Here is a 20,167-nt window from a genome sequence, read left to right on the forward strand (position 1 = left end):
AGTCTTAAACCGATGGCGCTTGCCATCTACACGACTTCAGCATCACAACAAGGAAGAACGCTATAGTCGAGTACCTCGACTATCAGATACCCGTTACTCAGCTAAAGGGACCAAAGGGAAATGGAGATATGCAAGCAGCAAAGCGAGATTTAAGTGCGCCACCTACCGGCGGAAGACAGATTTAAGCATTGTGGGCGTTAGGGTAGGCGTGGCAAATTTTTTTTTGGATCAATCGATAGGTATTGACGAGACCAATACATTTCAGTTAAAATTTGTTATCTAGCATAAAAATTGTGGGCGCCACAGGCTTGGGCGGTTTGTGGGCGTTAGAGTGGGCGTGGCATATTCGCATAACAAACCTGCGCTGCGTACAAGGCTACGGAATCTAAATCTGAAATCCCAATACTCTATCTTTGATAGTTTCCGAGATATCCGCGTTCATATTTACGATTTTTTGAAGTTTGTGGGCGGTTTGTGGGCGTTAAAGTGGGCGTGGCAAACTTTTTTTTGGGTCAATCGATAGGTATTGATGAGAACAATACATTTCAGTTTAAATTTACTCTATTTACTCTAGCATCAAAATTGTAGAAGCCACAGTTTTGGGCGGTTTGTGGGCGTGGCACTCTGCTGAAACAAACTTGCGCTGCGTAAGAAGCTCAGGAATCTGCTCGCCAAATCTCAATAGCCTAGCTCTCATAGTTTCCAAGATCTCAGCGTTCATCCGGACAGACAGACGGACAGACGGACAGACGGACATGGCTAGATCGACTCGGCTAGTGATCCTGATCAAGAATATATATACTTTATGGGGTCGGAAACGCTTCCTTCTGCCTGTTACATACTTTCCGACGAATCTAGTATACCCTTTTACTCTACGAGTAACGGGTATAATTACGAAAGTACGCCGTTGACTTAGATGATTTAGATTTAAAAAAATAAGAAAGGAAGCTAGCTTCGGCAAACCGAAGTTTTTATACCCTTGCAGGTTTTTCCCGTGGGAGCATTATATGAACAGAGCTGTCCGAATTTTAGAAATCCTTAAATTAATTACAGAAATTTTAAGATAATGTTCTATTTCAATTTACCACCGTATATGTTTACCGAAAATTACCACCGTATATGTTTATATGTTCAGCTTAAAATAGGAAGATTTTAAAGAATAAAAGTTCTAAATTCAATTACAATGTACTTGGTTCTTTCTCTCTGTGTAGACGAGCTTTAGGCGTTTGTGGGCGTTAGAGTGTGCGTGGCACCCTGCTAAAATAAACGTACCCTGCGCAGGGAGCGCAATACAAAAAACTGATATAAAAATACTTTTTTTTGACCAAATCCTGATTCACGAGTAAAATTTTTTAAGGAATGGTATATGTAAAAAATCTTTTAGGCAAATCCAAAATGTGAAAAAATAATTTTTGTAAGCCCGTTTTGCTTGTAAAATATCGGCCCACATATTCTAGATTGATACCAACCCATGCTAGGCTCGTAGACTTACAGTCTTCCGAATATACGGTATCTGTAATACTAGCATACGTATGATTTTAATTGCATAACAAGGGTTAAACTGCAAAGGTATTATTTATTATTTATTTTTTGACATATGTATATACTACGTGCAAGAGAAAGTACAATTTTTTTTAAAAGTTTCATCACGATAGCTTTAAAACTGGGTGACTAGCAGATAGCTATATAGGCATTCCTAATCAAAATAAAATCTTATTTACACTTTTGCAACAATTTAAAAACCATGGACGCTAGACAGACAGACTGTCTTGTGGGCGTTTTTTTGCGTTAGAGTGCGGAATCTCAGCGTAAAATCCCAACTCTCTAGGTCTAATAGTATCCGAGATCAGCGTTCACATGGATAGACTCGGCTAGTGATCCTGATTAAGAACATTTATACATTAGAGTCGGAAACGCTTCCTTCTACGTGTTACATACTCTTACCCGATTACAATTTACCCCCATACTCTACGAGTAACGAGCTTATAAATAGATGACCCACAGCTAAATACGGAAACATATCGAGTAAATTCAGCCTTTTGTTTAAATAAATTATTCGTAATATTACTTTTGTACACTTCAAACTGCTCTTGCTGGAGGGCAATCTAAAATTTCGTTAAAATGAAATAAGAGCAACAAACAATTCTTTCTAAGTGGTCGACAATATTTGTCAACCAACACAAATAAGAACTTCTCCGAAAACTGTTGCTCCCAACCTCCGTCTCAAATGTCGCATAAATGCGCTGACTCCACAATTTTCAACTATAAACCATGTGGTATTTGTATTTATTTTAAGGGTAAAATATTAAATTGTACCTCTTAGTTCTGGGAATTTCCTAAAGATTTATTCAATCGAACGTTTAATGGTATATGTGTTTACTGTTTTCTTATTTTAGTTTAATTGTTATGCTTGGGCCACTGGAGCAGTAAAACTCTGGGTGAAGTCTGAATTTCTCAATAAATTTAAATTTTCTTCACTTTTGTGCCATATAATTTGCATAGAACTGATTTTGGGTAACATTTTTTTATTAATTTACGTAGGTTTCTACGACCGAATTAGGCGCGAGGTGATTTCTTTAGGACCCTCGAATGACTTATATTTGTAGAAAAATCTTTTTACTTTACATTTTTCATAAACACTTCACACTTTCTTTATTTGTTACTGGGTTCATTAAACGTTATAATTATACCTGCATTTTTTAAAAGTGCACCCTGTCAGTAACAGTACATACTCTAATTTTTGAAATAATTCCTTTCATTCATATATTGATTTCGATGTGCACGCGCCCGCCGTCAAAAAGGAACTAAACAAAGTGAAAAGAACTCTGGCAGAAAGAACCCGAAAAGCTGCGCGCTGCCGCACTCAAAATCCGGGAGAGCCGCGAAGACGACTACTTAATATCAAACAAAATGCCATACCTGAAACTGTAATATTAAAAAATAATAGTTGAACGGTTGAAAAAATGATAACAAATTATTTTAAATTCAAGAACTTATTTTGGACATGCAACATTTCTTAAAACGAGAATTTCTCTGTAGGTAAAGAAGAATAAGATTAAGAATGTTTTCAAAATGTCGCTTATGTTAAATAAGATTCCAGTTAATTTTTTGTTTACATGATTAAATGACGAAATGTTAAATAGGTTTCATGTTAGTTTTTTGTTCACATGATTAACATGCAACTTTTTTATCAAAAACGATTTTTTCAAAATTCAAACCATTCGGCCATTGCGACATTTAAGCTTTTTACTTACAGAGAAATACATATTTCAGAAAATAATGCATGTCCAAAACACGATTTAGAACCTGAATTAACTTTTTAGTCGTGATTTACTTCAGACAACCGTTTTACTAAGCTATGTAAGAAATACGGTTGTCGAATTTTTTAAAAATATCGTATCAATGATATTTGGTTTTTGAAAAATATCATAATGATATTTGAAAATATCAATTTAAAATATCGCTATATCGATTTTATTTTATATTTTTTCAAAATATTTAAATTTTTTATGGGAGAGGACAACATCATTTAAAATTCACAGCGCACAGTACCCTTAATATGTTGCTTTCACAAACAAGATATTGAGAAATTAAAGATACCGAAAAATTTTATCAAATAAATTTCACATTTTTTATTAAATACAAGAATGCTATAATGAAAGCTTGGGTTCTTTATATATTTTGATGCAATAACCACGAATTTGGCCCGGAAAACGGAATCCAAGAAAAGGCTTTAAAAAAATTTCCTTTTGAGAACCAAAAAATTGTGTTTTCGGGGTTTTCTTCAATTTATAGGGGTTCAAAAAAACCCGAAAACCATTAGAAAGGTCCAAAATATCATTTTCAAATAATATTGATATTATATATTTCGGCGCAAAAAATAATATATATTTTTTTTAATATAATCGATATATCGATATTTTGATATATTTTCGACATCCCTAGTAAGAAAGGAAAGTTAGCTAATTACGGCCAGCCAAAGTTGCAGGTTAATCCCTACCATGCAAATCACTGTGGACGGCAGTCCACGTAGTGACGAAGCGCAGCATGAGAGTGCGCGAAGGCGACTACTATATACCCAAAGAAATGAAAATCTGCCGTGATGGTCCGATCACACATGATATCACAAAAATAAAAGAATTGCATACCAAGACTTTAAGAAAATTAATTGGTTTGGAAGAGCGGCGAAAGTGTGAAAGTGAAATATTAGAAATTTAAGCTTTTGTGGACGGTGGGAGGGAAGCCTTTTATTATTCTTCTTATTATTCTTGCTTACAATTCGCGTTGAATGCCACTTCATTTACTTTAAGACTGATAATCCGTTCAAAAGTTATGCAAATGTTTATCCCGTTGGTCAGTTTGTGTGTTTATCCCAAAACGTTGATTTAGCGTCCTGGAAATTGTAGATGGTGTTAAACAGCTGCATCTAGGAAACTTTAGTTTTACCACTTTTGGAAAAACCCGCTTGCTTAGCGAGAAAACAGCTATAAATATCTACATTTCGAAAGGCTGTAACTTCTGAACCACTAAAGCTACAGACCTGTGCTATACTACTGTGGGCAAATTGAAATATGAATTTGTTTTTACAATTTTCGTGGTTTCGTGTACTATGAATTCCCTCCACCCGGCCAAACTGTCTATAAGGAATATTATTTGAGCGTTATTCGGCGTTCGGCTTACGTTTCACTCGTTCTACACGCATATCGTTTCGTAACCACCGTATTCGCCTGGTTTGGCTCCGTGCGACTTCTGGCTATTCCCAAAACTCAAGAGACCTCTCTGGGAAACGCATTTGGAGTCGATTAAGGTGAAAAAGGTTTTTCATTTTACAAATAACTTCCCTACTTTTTGCCCACAGTAAAGTCGTTGAAATGCTATGCACTCCTTCTTAATATAATTTGTCAAAATACCATAGTTTGACAATTATGGCCGAAAGTTGTTCAAGCACATTTTTATTGAGCTTTTTTTTTATTGCTCACAAACGACTGAAAAGATTTCTGTTTAAACTTTAAACTGTATCTCCCTTGAAATTCCCCTAGTGTTGTTGTAAAAGGTCACGTTTGAAAGTTATTTATCAACAAAAATGGTCACTCTTAGCAGTTCAGAGCAGCTAACGCTGCCTGTGCGTTGAATTTTGGATAGTTTGGCGATAAAAGCTAATAATAGCCTCTTATAAAACTCCAGTAGTTTTTAATTGACCATAGCTACAGATATGTGCTACATATACATATGATGCTGAAAAGGTATTTTAAAATGCTACGAGCGATGCCTTCACTGATATTATCTGAATGCAATTGATTGTCAAAAACGGTAGTACTGATTATACCAGTAACTCGTACAGTAAAAGAATAGATAGTTTCGTCGGGAAGTAAGCGACCGCTTAAGGCCTATTCAAACAGAGTGGGTTTTCGCTTCAGCGACTTTTTCCTCCATAAGAAATACACGTGTAGGAAAGAGACGATAATAAGTCGCTTCAATTCGCTGCAGCGGAAAATGGGACCGCACACTCAAATCGATTCAGTATTCCAGTGTATTATTTGGTATTTAATACGAGTTTCGGTGATTTTTGTACTTTGCGTTTCGAAATTTTTTGAAAAAGAATCGCGTTTGAACTGCAATGGCTCCGTTTTAAGGAAATTGTTGTTGGTGCAGGCCCGAGGAACCAGGGCTCCAACGGCTCGGAACCAAGGAATTGATCTTATCTTAAAGATAAAATTCGCCATGCTATATTTAAGGAAATGACCAACCTCTAGCTTATGTCCTTCTTGGCAAGACCTTCAACCTGTAACACCAAAACGTACACTATGTATCTAAAGAAAATGCTGTTTAAAGGCGTATCCGCCTCCCAAAATTGTTGCTTAAAATATGGATACAGTCAAAGAACCGTATGCGAGGAAGGTGTTATTAATACCTTAAAGGGTCCAAACGGTTCTAACTTGTAAAAATTCTCGTGGCATCAATGTAGGCCGACCATAGTATAGTGAATGGATATACTTGGTCAATTTGCCTTTAGCAAAGATATAATCATTTGTCTCTGACACCATTTACATGATAGCGTTCAAGTTGTATTTCTTTTTGCATTGCTTCCACTTTTTCGGAGCAACTGAATTTGCTTATGCCGATCAGCTGTTCTATTTTCTATGTGAACAGGAATCCACTTAAAATTGCAACAGAGATTTTAAACGGCTGTGTGCAGCGGCTATCAAGTAAGTAAGTAAGTGATGAAACATTCCGATCAAGAAACGAAAACCAAAACTTTTTAGATCGAGAGCACGTGCAAACGAAAACGAAAAGTTAAGTTAGGAGTAAGTTTTTTGGTACAACTCTAAGTTCTTTCTACTAAAGCCTAGTACTCAGATCAGCTAAGAGTTTCACTAGTCGAAAAATCGTATTCTTTGTAGTGTGACCGAAGTTTTCAAAGTTGGGCTGGGCTTGTTGCCAAACAAAACACAAATCAATTGGAGAAATTTAAAAAGGAGGAGTCTGCTGGAAAAAGGAATGTTCAACGAATGTTTTTATTTATGTAAATTAGTAGCTCAAAGCTTCCTTCTCGTCCCACGAATGCTTCGCCATCTTTCCCGCGCCACCGCAGTCCAGCTCCGAGTCCCAATGGGCATATTGGACCTTGAGGAAGTGGGAGCCGGATTGGGAACGGGGTTGATCCGCTGATGCTGCAGGAAGTCGCCCAGCATCCTGTCCATGGATTCTCCAACTGTTCCTTAGCGGGCGCCCTATTTTCCTCCTCCCTATAGAAGCCACCGCGTCCTCCAGCTCCGCTTAAGCTGCCAAGTAGCTGGTGGTGGTGGAGGACTTCGGAGATCATATTACTGGTGGTTCTGCTAAAAAGATCCTTCTATTAGTACAACGCAACCAAATTATTTTGGCCAGATCTTACTTTCTTTGCGAGGACACGCTCGGCAGGATGTCCATGTAGAGAGCGAAGTCCCAATCGGCATGTTCCTTCCCACTGGGATTCTCTAGAGGATCTCCTCCAGCACGTCAACTATTCTGCGGATTTGCCCCTGTTGTGGTATTGCTTCCTGTCGGTGAAGTCCCACAATAATGGGCAACAGCTTGGGTTAGGCGTCCTTTTCAATCTGCACTGACCTCCTTGAACCGTTTTTTGGGTTTTTCTTCCATTTAAAATTTTTAAATTCCCCACCGCTTCTTCACGAACACCGCCAAAGATTAAATTCCTTATTCTTTGGGCCGCGGCTAACGGCGTTCATCGAAAATTCACTCGCGAAATCTGGTATTTTTTCTGGTATTTCCTTAGCTTATCTGAGTACCGCGCTGAAAAACAGACCGGACGAAAAGCTTTAGTCGCCTGTTTGTCTCTCGCTCACTCCTATGGTTAGCTTGCGGTTTTCGTCGATGTGAGTACTAGGCTTAACAGGGAAAATTGAAACACCCACTACTAAAACGTTTACAAACCAATGCCAGGAAAAAGTCTTAAGATATTACAACTGTTGCAAATGTCGTCAGCGGAATTTTATCTTTTAACATAAGACCAGGAAAAAGTAAATATCTTGTCAGTTTTGAAGAGTTTACATCCCATTTGCTTTTGTATTGATAAGCAACTGCTGTGTACGTCAGCTGTTATCGGGTGGTGGATGTGCTCTATGGAAATCGGAGTTTCACATTTGTCTAAAATCCCAACTGTTTCGCACGAATGGAACATAGCGTCTTCCCGCATAGGTGAGTCCACCATCTACCATCCGTTGATCGGATGGTTCTTAAGGTTTTGCCGTTCCGAAAATTTTCTAGTTCAAATTTAACGGACTCTTTTATGCGATAGTTTTTTCGGTGCAACTCTGAGTTTTACTTCTTGACAGTGGAAATTGAAACATTCACCTCGAAAACGTAAGCAGTGATGACAGGGAGCAATCGAAAATGGAAGAAGCAGAAGCAACACGTTTGGTTAGATTAGCCAGATCAGCTGTTATCGAATGGTGGATGGTGGACCTGCCCTGTGGAAATCGGAGTTTCACATTTGTCAAAAATCCCAACCGTTTCGAACGGATGAACTCTATGGGAGGGGGTACAAGGCTATTAATTATCGATACTTACGAATACTTGCTTATTACAAAAACTGGGGAGAGTGGCTACTTGCGCGCCATCGAAGTATACAATTTTCTAATGGCTGCAGTCTTTTAAGTAAATAATATATTTGAGAATAAAAACAGTCTCTGTGTTCCACATTCCACCGTTCCGTTTTCGGCGCTTATCGACCGTCGCTATTTTGACGGATATAAAAATGCTCAAACTCAGTAAACCTGATTATTTCGTGGTAATTTTTAGTACATATTTCATGAGCTGTCTATTTGTAGCTCCCAGTTTTCTTCACTCCGGAAAAATTTTTACTGGGGAATCACTTTCAATCGTGTGAAGTAAAATTTTGAAGAAAAAAAAAATGAAGCGAACTCGTCGACCAACTTCTGCCAACAACAAAGCATTCGTCTCTGGCGGAGTTTATGTAAGTATCCAACGATTTTCCATTGCTTTTCTTTTATTTTCAAACCAAAAATCGCCACCATTCGAATCGATTGGTTTTTTTTTGCAAGTTTGTGTATGTATTCAGTGCCCAGTGACGTCACGATGTGTACCCCAAGTGAATAGAAATGAGAAAAAAAAAAAACAAAAACCATTCTGATTGACTCCTGCATATTTGACTTATGAAATAACAGAGATTTCGTTTTCGTTTCTATAATTTGCAGCGCACAAAATGAAAGTGTGTGTATTCACCCCAATTGTGAATCCATTTGCAATAGCCACTAAAAGCGGGTTAATCGAAAGTGCAGACGTTGTCCGAATTCCACCAGCGCCCACAAGTCACGATCCACAATGCATCCACTTCCCAGGCTACCCACTCACGTTCCACCTCCCCATTCCATTCACCCATCCTCGTCTGCCACCCCATTCCGCTCGTGCCTTCGAACAACTAGATATGACCAGCACTGCGATAGTTTCAAGCTGGACTTGCGGTTATCGCTAACTTTTATGGCTACTGAAAATGCATTCACCCGAAATTGTAACTAAAATTATTAGTTTTGCGTCAGATAGCAATGCCCATTCACTCCACCGAAAGTGCCCGAAACGAGTCGCCGATAAAGAACTCAGCCCTCAGCCAAGGACTGAAGGATGCAGTCCCCAAACCTTCTCTATGCTCAGCCGGGTGATGTTTTGTTTACCAGATTGATAAAATGTTTACCGGCGGTATTTTTAAATGAATATAAAAATTATTTTTTTTTTTTAATTCTTAAAGTGTTTTCGTAAGACTTTGAACTTCAAAATACCATTCAATTGTCCTGGTCAAAAAGTAAAAAATATTAAAATGAAACAAAATTTAAAATACTTACCAGTTCCTTCATCAAAGTATTTTTTGTACAATATATTTCGAAAAGTAGTCCCTGAAATTCAACAGAGAAGTAGGGACTTTCCCTGCACAAACAAGGTAAAATGTGGTTGCACAGTAAAACTGTCCAAGTCCTTGGCTGTATGCTATGACCGGAGAACCCACAGTGGCTGGACACGTGGCTCCGCCGGCGCAGAGCTTCGTTTCGGGATACTCGGGTCGCAGGAATGGCCATGGCTAGTTCCTGAACTATGGTTTTTAGTAGACCAGCCGACCAGCCTGACGCTTCCGGGTTACCTGACGACTTGATGGTTTCCGTCGGCCAGCGAGTCTCCTTTTTTGTTGACCCACAGGACTAGCCCGCTGCAAGTGATCTTATCCAAGGGAACATCACGAAGAAAACAAGTTCCCTTCCTTAACTAATCAACTAATGAAACTCTTTTGCAAACGCAGAATCCTAGTGCTATCGCCAAGCCTTTGATCCAACAGCCGTTGCAGGCCCAAAATGTCCAGGAGCAGCAGTCCCCTCCGGTGGCTGCTCAATCGCCACCGGCTCCTGCCCCAGTTTCGGAACTTGACGCGGCCGCCATCGCAGCCAAATTGCCTATGCCAATCATAGTCAAGGAGGAGCCGAACGAGGTCGTTGTCGAGGAAGCGGGTCCCAACGACGATCTCTCCGTCGACGTTAGCGATGAGAATGGCAGCGGCAACGGTACCGGCATCGGTATCGGCACCGGCTCTGGCTCTGGCTCCGGCATCGGGGGCAAGATCCCCTTCAAGAAGATCTTTCAGAAGCGCAAGAAGTCGTCTGGTAAGCGGACAACCCTATGAAGCTAAATGTAAATATGCAATACCTCTAGATATTTTGCTGAGCTCAAGGTGTGAAATTTGTCATCCTTATGAATTACTTGCGAATCCTTAACCTTTGTTGTAAAAATATTTTCCGATTTGCTTGCAGCCCTGGATGACACTTATTAAAATTGCATTTCCTATATGATTTGTAAAACTTCTCATAATAAGCAATCAACGGGATAACCAACGTCATTATAAAACCATGTTAATATTCGTTTCCCTATTTCCCCTTTTGTAGAACGCACCCGTGACAAGAAGCAGCGCCAGAACCGCCAGCTGCGCAAGTCCATGCTGCCGAAGAACGCCTTAATGGCTCTCAACGAAGTGAAAGGTGTGACCATCAGCGATTTCACCATCGAAAGCAATCCCGACGGAGGGTTTACGGCCGTAGTTACTGTAAACGCGATCCAGTACGAGGGCAAGGGTCTCTCCAAAATGTCCGCCAAGAACGCGGCTTGCGAGAAGGCTTGGCGCGACTTTATCATTGCCAAGATGACACCCAAGCCGAACAGGATGCGTTGTACTGTCCCTGAAAATGGACCAGAGCCCATGGAAATCAACGAGGATGAGGGTGATGGACCGGAAGATGATCTTCCCATGCTAAATCTGGCCTCGTTTGCCATTTACAAGCTGTTTGCAGAGTGGGAGCGCGAGGGCTATGTCGTGCCAGAAATGCATCCATCGGCCAATGCTGCTCCGCCGGCCGGAGGGGAAGCTGTACCGGCTGTTCCAGCGGTGCCGAAGGAGCCAAAGAAGCCACCAGTGCGCACCGAGTTGCCCTCAGGCTGGGAGACCATGCACCCGGCCACTATTCTATGCATTGTAGGCTAGCTTAATGTCAGTTTTGCGTACAGTCACTAATGAATCCTGTTGCAGATGCGTCCGGGACTCATCTACGTGGACCAAGGGGCCTCTGGCGACAAGCCCAATGTCATGCAACATCTGGGAATAGTAGTGGACGACCAGGAGTTCACCGCCAGCGGAAGATCAAAGAAAATCGCACGCCGCAACGTGGCCATTGAAGTGTGCAACACTTTGTTTGGAACCAACTTCTCGTATGGCGACACTTCATCTTAAGACATTTATTGCAAGACACATTTGCCCCTCTTAACGGCCCCATCCCCAAAAACTTTGGCCGTAAAGTCAAATGCGCAACTGTTTTCAGACTTGCTTCTTTACTATGATAAAAATTGGTTGCCGAACGATGAGTATTTTACATTTTGGGTCAGAGTACATAATTTATAACTATATGAAGATTACATAAAATAGACTACGTTATATGAATCGGGATCTAACAAGTATGTATTTCCGTTGCATTCGAAAAGTAACGACAGTGTTACTAAATTTGACTTTCATTTATTATCATTCATGAAAGTATACACTATAGATTTCGGTGTGCTTAAAATGTAGATTGCAAAATAAGGGTATCCGTGCAATTTCATATGTCACCAATAGGAAAATGACATCAATGTGGCGACTTCTCCCTTTATCTCATTTTCTCTTCTCAAAAATAAAGTAGAGAAATGTTAGCAACAACCTTTAGTTTTTGTCGATTAAAAGTTGAGGAATATGTCAGATGTTAGCCTAGGATATGCCCATGTTAATCTCATCAATTATTTGTTTGAAAATTCTTGCATGATTCATCAACATCGAAGTTTTTATACCCTTGCACAGGGTATAATGACTTTAGTTAGAAGTTTGCAACGCAGTGAAGGAGACGTTTCCGATCCCATAAAGTGTATGTATTCTTGATCAGCATCACTAGACGAGTCGATCTCGCCAAATCCGTCTGTCCATCCGTTTCTACGCAAACTAGTCTCTCAGCTTTAAAGCTATCGGGATGAACCTTTCTAAAAGTCTTATTTCTATTGCAGGTAGTATATAAGTCGGAACGAGCCGGGTCAAACAACTACATCCCATAGCTCCTATAGGAATGATCAAAAAATGTAAAAAGTGTATAACTTCGATGTTTTTTGACATTAATTTCTACTCTTGGGAATATCATTATTTTATTATTTCAGAATATCGAATAATATTTTTAAAATATCGGTAGACTATCATAGAGATGCCATGGGAACGATCGAACAATTAATGTCAATAGTACACAGACCGTTATATTTCGATTTCGGTAAACATATACGGTAGTAAATTGAAATGGAACATTATCTAAAAACTCCTGTAATTAGTTTTGAGTTTTCTAAAAAGTTTTTTTTTATGAATTACTGATGACTGGTACTGCACGGTATGCAATACCACTAGTGTAAGTGGAAATTGATCAAATATAAATAATTATAGGCTGCAATTTACATTTACTTACTAATTTCCTCTTACGTTTGTTTAACTAAAATTAGGCATTAAACTATGTATTTCCGTACGTTTCCTAGGTTTAAACCCAAGTTCTTGTTCAATGAGAAATGTTGGGTATAATTATCCAATAGCTCGAATTATTAAATCAAGGCAGCCGTTAAGTGAGGGTATAGATGTAACATTTAATACTTAATAAAATTATTGAAACAATAAATACACTTGTTTGATTTTTTGTTGTCTAAAAATACATTTTTTCGTTGGTCTTTTTAGAAAGATCAAGGAAGTTGTATACTTGTTCTAGAGTCTAGAATCCAGACAGTTTCGGCTACCCAGTCGAACCATTCCGTATGAAAAACATAGGTTTTTTGAATGGGGGTCCGGGTAATTCTGTACTTTGCACATAAAAGCACATGAGCTGCCAGACCGGTTGTCATGTGCTAAAACTAAGAAGTAGGACGTTAGACTAATGTGCTACCACCGGCTCTGTAAAAACTTCACACCGCTAAACAAATATCCCAAAATGGGAAAATGCGAACCTTACACAAACATTTTAAAGTACAAGGATGCTGATAAGGTTTTCCAAACTTGTAGTGATAGGTTATTATTAATCAAACAAAAACACCTTTTGACGAGGTGAAAACACATTGCTTTGTTGTATAAATATATTAAGCAAAAACACTTCTTAACGAGGTAAAAATCTAGTGACGATCGAACAAACAAAATCTTTTAATATCAACTTTTGTGACGAAAATGTATTATACAATGTACTAAATAAATACATTTTCTAGTTTTTATACCCGTTACTCGTAGAGTAAAAGGGTATACTAGATTCGTCGTAAAGAATGTAACAGGCAGAAGGAAGCGTTTTCGACCCCATAAAGTAAATATTCTTGATCAGGATCACTAGCCGATTCGATCTAGCCATGTCCGTCTGTCTGACCGGATGAACGCTGAGATCTCGGAAACTATAAGAGCTACGCTATTGAGATTTGGCATGCAGACTCCTGAGCTTCTTACGCAGCGCAAGTTTGTTTCAACAGAGTGCCCCGCCCACAATCCGCCCAAAACTGTGGTTCCTACAGTTTTCATGCTAGAATACAAATTTTAACTGAAATGTTCTTATCAGTACCTATCGATTGACATAAAAAAAAGTGCCACGCCCACTTTAACGCCCACAAACTTCAAAAAATCGTAAATATGAACGTGGATATCTCGGAAACTATCAAAGATAGAGAATTGAATTCTCAGATTTAGATTCCGTAGCCTTGTACGCAGCTCAATTTTGTCACGCGAATATGCCACGCCAACAAACCGCCCAAACCTATGACGCCCACAATTTTCATGCTAGATAAAAAATTTTAACTGAAGTGTATTGGTCTCGTCAATACCTATCGATTGATCCAAGTTTGCCACGCCCACTTTAACGCTCATAACGCTTAAATCTGTCTACCGCCGGTAGGTGGCGCATTTTAATCTCGCTTTGCTGCTAGCATATCTCCATTTTCCTTTGGTTCCTTTAGCTGAGTATCTGATAGTCGAGGTACTCGACTATAGCGTTCTTCCTTGTTTGTATTCGGCACGCTGCAATTCAATATGCAATATTACAACAACGTGTGGTATGTCATAGGTTGAGGAATCTAAAGGGCTATACACTTTGTGGATAAACCCATAATCGATAGTGCCGTTTTTGAGATATTTTTAAAAAAGCTAAAAAAAATCGGAATAAAAAAAAAACTTGCACATAATTTGTAAACGGTGGTATTTAGACAAATCTTGTTAGAGAGACGTACAAAGTATTTGAAAATACTTTTCTAACATATAGCACAAGTCCGTAGCTTTAGTAGTTCACAAGTTACGAGTGTACGAAACTTAGCTATTTTTATCTGTTTTCCCGCCAAACTAGCGAGTTTTTCCAAAAGTGGTATAACTAAAGTTTCTTATATTTCGTCACTACGTGGAATGAACTTTTTCAAAATTATCTCTTTGTGTAAGTATGGAAAGTCAATTTATAAGATACAAAATAAAAATAAATATTAAAATGCTTTCTTAAATACTATTAAATATTTTCTGCAATATTTTAACTCCATTGCGTGTTGTTTTTAAACCTTAGATAATTCAACATTGATTTCGCATATTTAGATTTAAATATTTCACATTTAAAAAAAGTATAAAAATATTTAAATGATTTTTTATGTACATTTTTAAACATTTTATTCGAGGATTCAGACTTTATAGATTTTAGTCTTTTCATGAATAAAAAACGATTAGAATTCAATAAGTAGATATGGAAAATCTTTAATTTCATATTTAGTTATTATGAATGATAAATTGTTAAACATTTTTTTAAATATTAGTGTAAGCTAGCACTGTTGTTGATTATGATTGTTGGGATTGTGCCACATTTCTCAGATTCAATTATATTTTAAACGTTTGTTTATATATATATTTTAGGTACTAAAACGTTTTACTTTAGTTATTAAAATTAATGTTAAAGATATGAAAAATTGTATAAAACATATGTCCATGTTTGAAAAAATAACGATATAATAATCCGACTTGTCACCGGTCTTAAACAGTCTTAAACCGATGGCGCTTGCCATCTACACGACTTCAGCATCACAACAAGGAAGAACGCTATAGTCGAGTACCTCGACTATCAGATACCCGTTACTCAGCTAAAGGGACCAAAGGGAAATGGAGATATGCAAGCAGCAAAGCGAGATTTAAGTGCGCCACCTACCGGCGGAAGACAGATTTAAGCATTGTGGGCGTTAGGGTAGGCGTGGCAAATTTTTTTTTGGATCAATCGATAGGTATTGACGAGACCAATACATTTCAGTTAAAATTTGTTATCTAGCATAAAAATTGTGGGCGCCACAGGCTTGGGCGGTTTGTGGGCGTTAGAGTGGGCGTGGCATATTCGCATAACAAACCTGCGCTGCGTACAAGGCTACGGAATCTAAATCTGAAATCCCAATACTCTATCTTTGATAGTTTCCGAGATATCCGCGTTCATATTTACGATTTTTTGAAGTTTGTGGGCGGTTTGTGGGCGTTAAAGTGGGCGTGGCAAACTTTTTTTTGGGTCAATCGATAGGTATTGATGAGAACAATACATTTCAGTTTAAATTTACTCTATTTACTCTAGCATCAAAATTGTAGAAGCCACAGTTTTGGGCGGTTTGTGGGCGTGGCACTCTGCTGAAACAAACTTGCGCTGCGTAAGAAGCTCAGGAATCTGCTCGCCAAATCTCAATAGCCTAGCTCTCATAGTTTCCAAGATCTCAGCGTTCATCCGGACAGACAGACGGACAGACGGACAGACGGACATGGCTAGATCGACTCGGCTAGTGATCCTGATCAAGAATATATATACTTTATGGGGTCGGAAACGCTTCCTTCTGCCTGTTACATACTTTCCGACGAATCTAGTATACCCTTTTACTCTACGAGTAACGGGTATAATTACGAAAGTACGCCGTTGACTTAGATGATTTAGATTTAAAAAAATAAGAAAGGAAGCTAGCTTCGGCAAACCGAAGTTTTTATACCCTTGCAGGTTTTTCCCGTGGGAGCATTATATGAACAGAGCTGTCCGAATTTTAGAAATCCTTAAATTAATTACAGAAATTTTAAGATATTGTTCTATTTCAATTTACCACCGTATATGTTTATCGAAAATTACCACCGTATATGTTTATATGTTCAGCTTAAAATAGGAAGATTTTAAAGAATAAAAGTTCTAAATTCAATTACAATGTACTTGGTTCTTTCTCTCTGTGTAGACGAGCTTTAGGCGTTTGTGGGCGTTAGAGTGCCCTGCTAAAATAAACGTACCCTGCGCAGGGAGCGCAATACAAAAAACTGATACAAAAATACTTTTTTTTGACCAAATCCTGATTCACGAGTAAAATTTTTTAAGGAATGGTATATGTAAAAAATCTTTTAGGCAAATCCAAAATGTGAAAAAATAATTTTTGTAAGCCCGTTTTGCTTGTAAAATATCGGCCCACATATTCTAGATTGATACCAACCCATGCTAGGCTCGTAGACTTACAGTCTTCCGAATATACGGTATCTGTAATACTAGCATACGTATGATTTTAGTTGCATAACAAGGGTTAAACTGCAAAGGTATTATTTATTATTTATTTTTTGACTTATGTATATACTACGTGCAAGAGAAAGTACAATTTTTTTTAAAAGTTTCATCACGATAGCTTTAAAACTGGGTGACTAGCAGATAGCTATATAGGCATTCCTAATCAAAATAAAATCTTACTTACACTTTTGCAACAATTTAAAAACCATGGACGCTAGACAGACAGACTGTCTTGTGGGCGTTTTTTTGCGCGGAGTGCGGAATCTCAGCGTAAAATCCCAACTCTCTAGGTCTAATAGTATCCGAGATCAGCGTTCACATGGATAGACTCGGCTAGTGATCCTGATTAAGAACATTTATACATTATAGAGTCGGAAACGCTTCCTTCTACGTGTTACATACTCTTACCCGATTACAATTTACCCCCATACTCTACGAGTAACGAGCTTATAAATAGATTTATTCAATCGAACGTTTAATGGTATATGTGTTTACTGTTTTCTTATTTTAGTTTAATTGTTATGCTTGGGCCACTGGAGCAGTAAAACTCTGGGTGAAGTCTGAATTTCTCAATAAATTTAAAATTTCTTCACTTTTGTGCCATATAATTTGCATAGAACTGATTTTGGGTAACATTTTTATACCCTTGCAGAGGGTATATTGATTTCAGTCAGAAGTTTGCAACGCAGTGAAGGAGACGTTTCCGACCCCATAAAGTATATATATTCTTGATCAGCATGACTAGACGAGTCGATCTAGCCATGTCCGTCTGTCCGTCTGTCCGTCCGTTTCTACGCAAACTAGTCTCTCAGTTTTAAAGCTATCGGGCTGAAACTTTCCCAAAAGTCTTATATCTTTTGCAGGTAGTATATAAGTCGGAACCAGCCGGATCGGACAACTATATCTTATAGCTCCCATAGGAATAATCGGACAAAAAAATGAAAAAAAATTATATCTTTGGTGTTTTTTAGCATACAAACTCCTAAGCTTGGAAATAACATTTTTTAATTAGTTCTGAATTTTGAATTAAATTTTATCAAAATCGGACGACTATGTCATATAGCTGCCATAGGAACGATCGCAAAATTGGTAGGAAAATAATATGAAACAAATTATAGCTTCGGTGTTTTTTAACATATAACCTCCTACGCTTGGAAATAACTTTTTTAATTAGTTCTGAATTTCGAATTTAATTTTATCAAAATCGGACGACTATATCATATAGCTGCCATAGGAACGATCGGAAAATTGGAAGGAAAATAATATGAAACAAATTATAGCTTCGGTGTTTTTTGACATATTATCTTATACTATTGGGAATATCATTTTTTGTGTTTTTAAATTTAATAATTATAGCTGCAAGGGTATATAAGCTTCGGCTTGCCGAAGCTAACTTTCTTTCTTGTTTTTATTAATTTACGTAGGTTTCTACGACCGAATTAGGCGCGAGGTGATTTCTTTAGGACCCTCGAATGACTTATATTTGTAGAAAAATCTTTTTACTTTACATTTTTCATAAACACTTCACACTTTCTTTATTTGTTACTGGGTTCATTAAACGTTATAATTATACCTGCATTTTTTAAAAGTGCACCCTGTCAGTAACAGTACATACTCTAATTTTTGAAATAATTCCTTTCATTCATATATTGATTTCGATGTGCACGCGCCCGCCGTCAAAAAGGAACTAAACAAAGTGAAAAGAACTCTGGCAGAAAGAACCCGAAAAGCTGCGCGCTGCCGCACTCAAAATCCGGGAGAGCCGCGAAGACGACTACTTAATATCAAACAAAATGCCATACCTGAAACTGTAATATTAAAAAATAATAGTTGAACGGTTGAAAAAATGATAACAAATTATTTTAAATTCAAGAACTTATTTTGGACATGCAACATTTCTTAAAACGAGAATTTCTCTGTAGGTAAAGAAGAATAAGATTAAGAATGTTTTCAAAATGTCGCTTATGTTAAATAAGATTCCAGTTAATTTTTTGTTTACATGATTAAATGACGAAATGTTAAATAGGTTTCATGTTAGTTTTTTGTTCACATGATTAACATGCAACTTTTTTATCAAAAACGATTTTTTCAAAATTCAAACCATTCGGCCATTGCGACATTTAAGCTTTTTACTTACAGAGAAATACATATTTCAGAAAATAATGCATGTCCAAAACACGATTTAGAACCTGAATTAACTTTTTAGTCGTGATTTACTTCAGACAACCGTTTTACTAAGCTATGTAAGAAATACGGTTGTCGAATTTTTTAAAAATATCGTATCAATGATATTTGGTTTTTGAAAAATATCATAATGATATTTGAAAATATCAATTTAAAATATCGCTATATCGATTTTATTTTATATTTTTTCAAAATATTTAAATTTTTTATGGGAGAGGACAACATCATTTAAAATTCACAGCGCACAGTACCCTTAATATGTTGCTTTCACAAACAAGATATTGAGAAATTAAAGATACCGAAAAATTTTATCAAATAAATTTCACATTTTTTATTAAATACAAGAATGCTATAATGAAAGCTTGGGTTCTTTATATATTTTGATGCAATAACCACGAATTTGGCCCGGAAAACGGAATCCAAGAAAAGGCTTTAAAAAAATTTCCTTTTGAGAACCAAAAAATTGTGTTTTCGGGGTTTTCTTCAATTTATAGGGGTTCAAAAAAACCCGAAAACCATTAGAAAGGTCCAAAATATCATTTTCAAATAATATTGATATTATATATTTCGGCGCAAAAAATAATATATATTTTTTTTAATATAATCGATATATCGATATTTTGATATATTTTCGACATCCCTAGTAAGAAAGGAAAGTTAGCTAATTACGGCCAGCCAAAGTTGCAGGTTAATCCCTACCATGCAAATCACTGTGGACGGCAGTCCACGTAGTGACGAAGCGCAGCATGAGAGTGCGCGAAGGCGACTACTATATACCCAAAGAAATGAAAATCTGCCGTGATGGTCCGATCACACAAGATATCACAAAAATAAAAGAATTGCATACCAAGACTTTAAGAAAATTAATTGGTTTGGAAGAGCGGCGAAAGTGTGAAAGTGAAATATTAGAAATTTAAGCTTTTGTGGACGGTGGGAGGGAAGCCTTTTATTATTCTTCTTATTATTCTTGCTTACAATTCGCGTTGAATGCCACTTCATTTACTTTAAGACTGATAATCCGTTCAAAAGTTATGCAAATGTTTATCCCGTTGGTCAGTTTGTGTGTTTATCCCAAAACGTTGATTTAGCGTCCTGGAAATTGTAGATGGTGTTAAACAGCTGCATCTAGGAAACTTTAGTTTTACCACTTTTGGAAAAACCCGCTTGTTTAGCGAGAAAACAGCTATAAATATCTACATTTCGAAAGGCTGTAACTTCTGAACCACTAAAGCTACAGACCTGTGCTATACTACTGTGGGCAAATTGAAATATGAATTTGTTTTTACAATTTTCGTGGTTTCGTGTACTATGAATTCCCTCCACCCGGCCAAACTGTCTATAAGGAATATTATTTGAGCGTTATTCGG

General features: G+C 37.6%; 1 protein-coding gene across 1 annotated transcript; it reads left to right on the forward strand.

The window, feature by feature from the left end:
• Positions 1-8,319: 8,319 nt before the first annotated feature.
• On the forward strand, positions 8,320-11,535 carry LOC119556359 (double-stranded RNA-specific editase 1-like). The gene is made up of 4 exons (XM_037868521.1): positions 8,320-8,476; positions 9,809-10,166; positions 10,446-11,029; positions 11,084-11,535. The coding sequence occupies exons 1-4, from the start codon at positions 8,414-8,416 to the stop codon at positions 11,282-11,284; spliced, it is 1,206 nt and encodes a 401-aa protein (XP_037724449.1). The 5' UTR covers positions 8,320-8,413; the 3' UTR covers positions 11,285-11,535.
• Positions 11,536-20,167: the final 8,632 nt, after the last annotated feature.

The sequence above is a fragment of the Drosophila subpulchrella genome, chromosome X, assembly GCF_014743375.2.
Source record: "Drosophila subpulchrella strain 33 F10 #4 breed RU33 chromosome X, RU_Dsub_v1.1 Primary Assembly, whole genome shotgun sequence".
In the NCBI taxonomy this organism is placed as follows: Eukaryota; Metazoa; Arthropoda; class Insecta; order Diptera; family Drosophilidae; genus Drosophila; species Drosophila subpulchrella.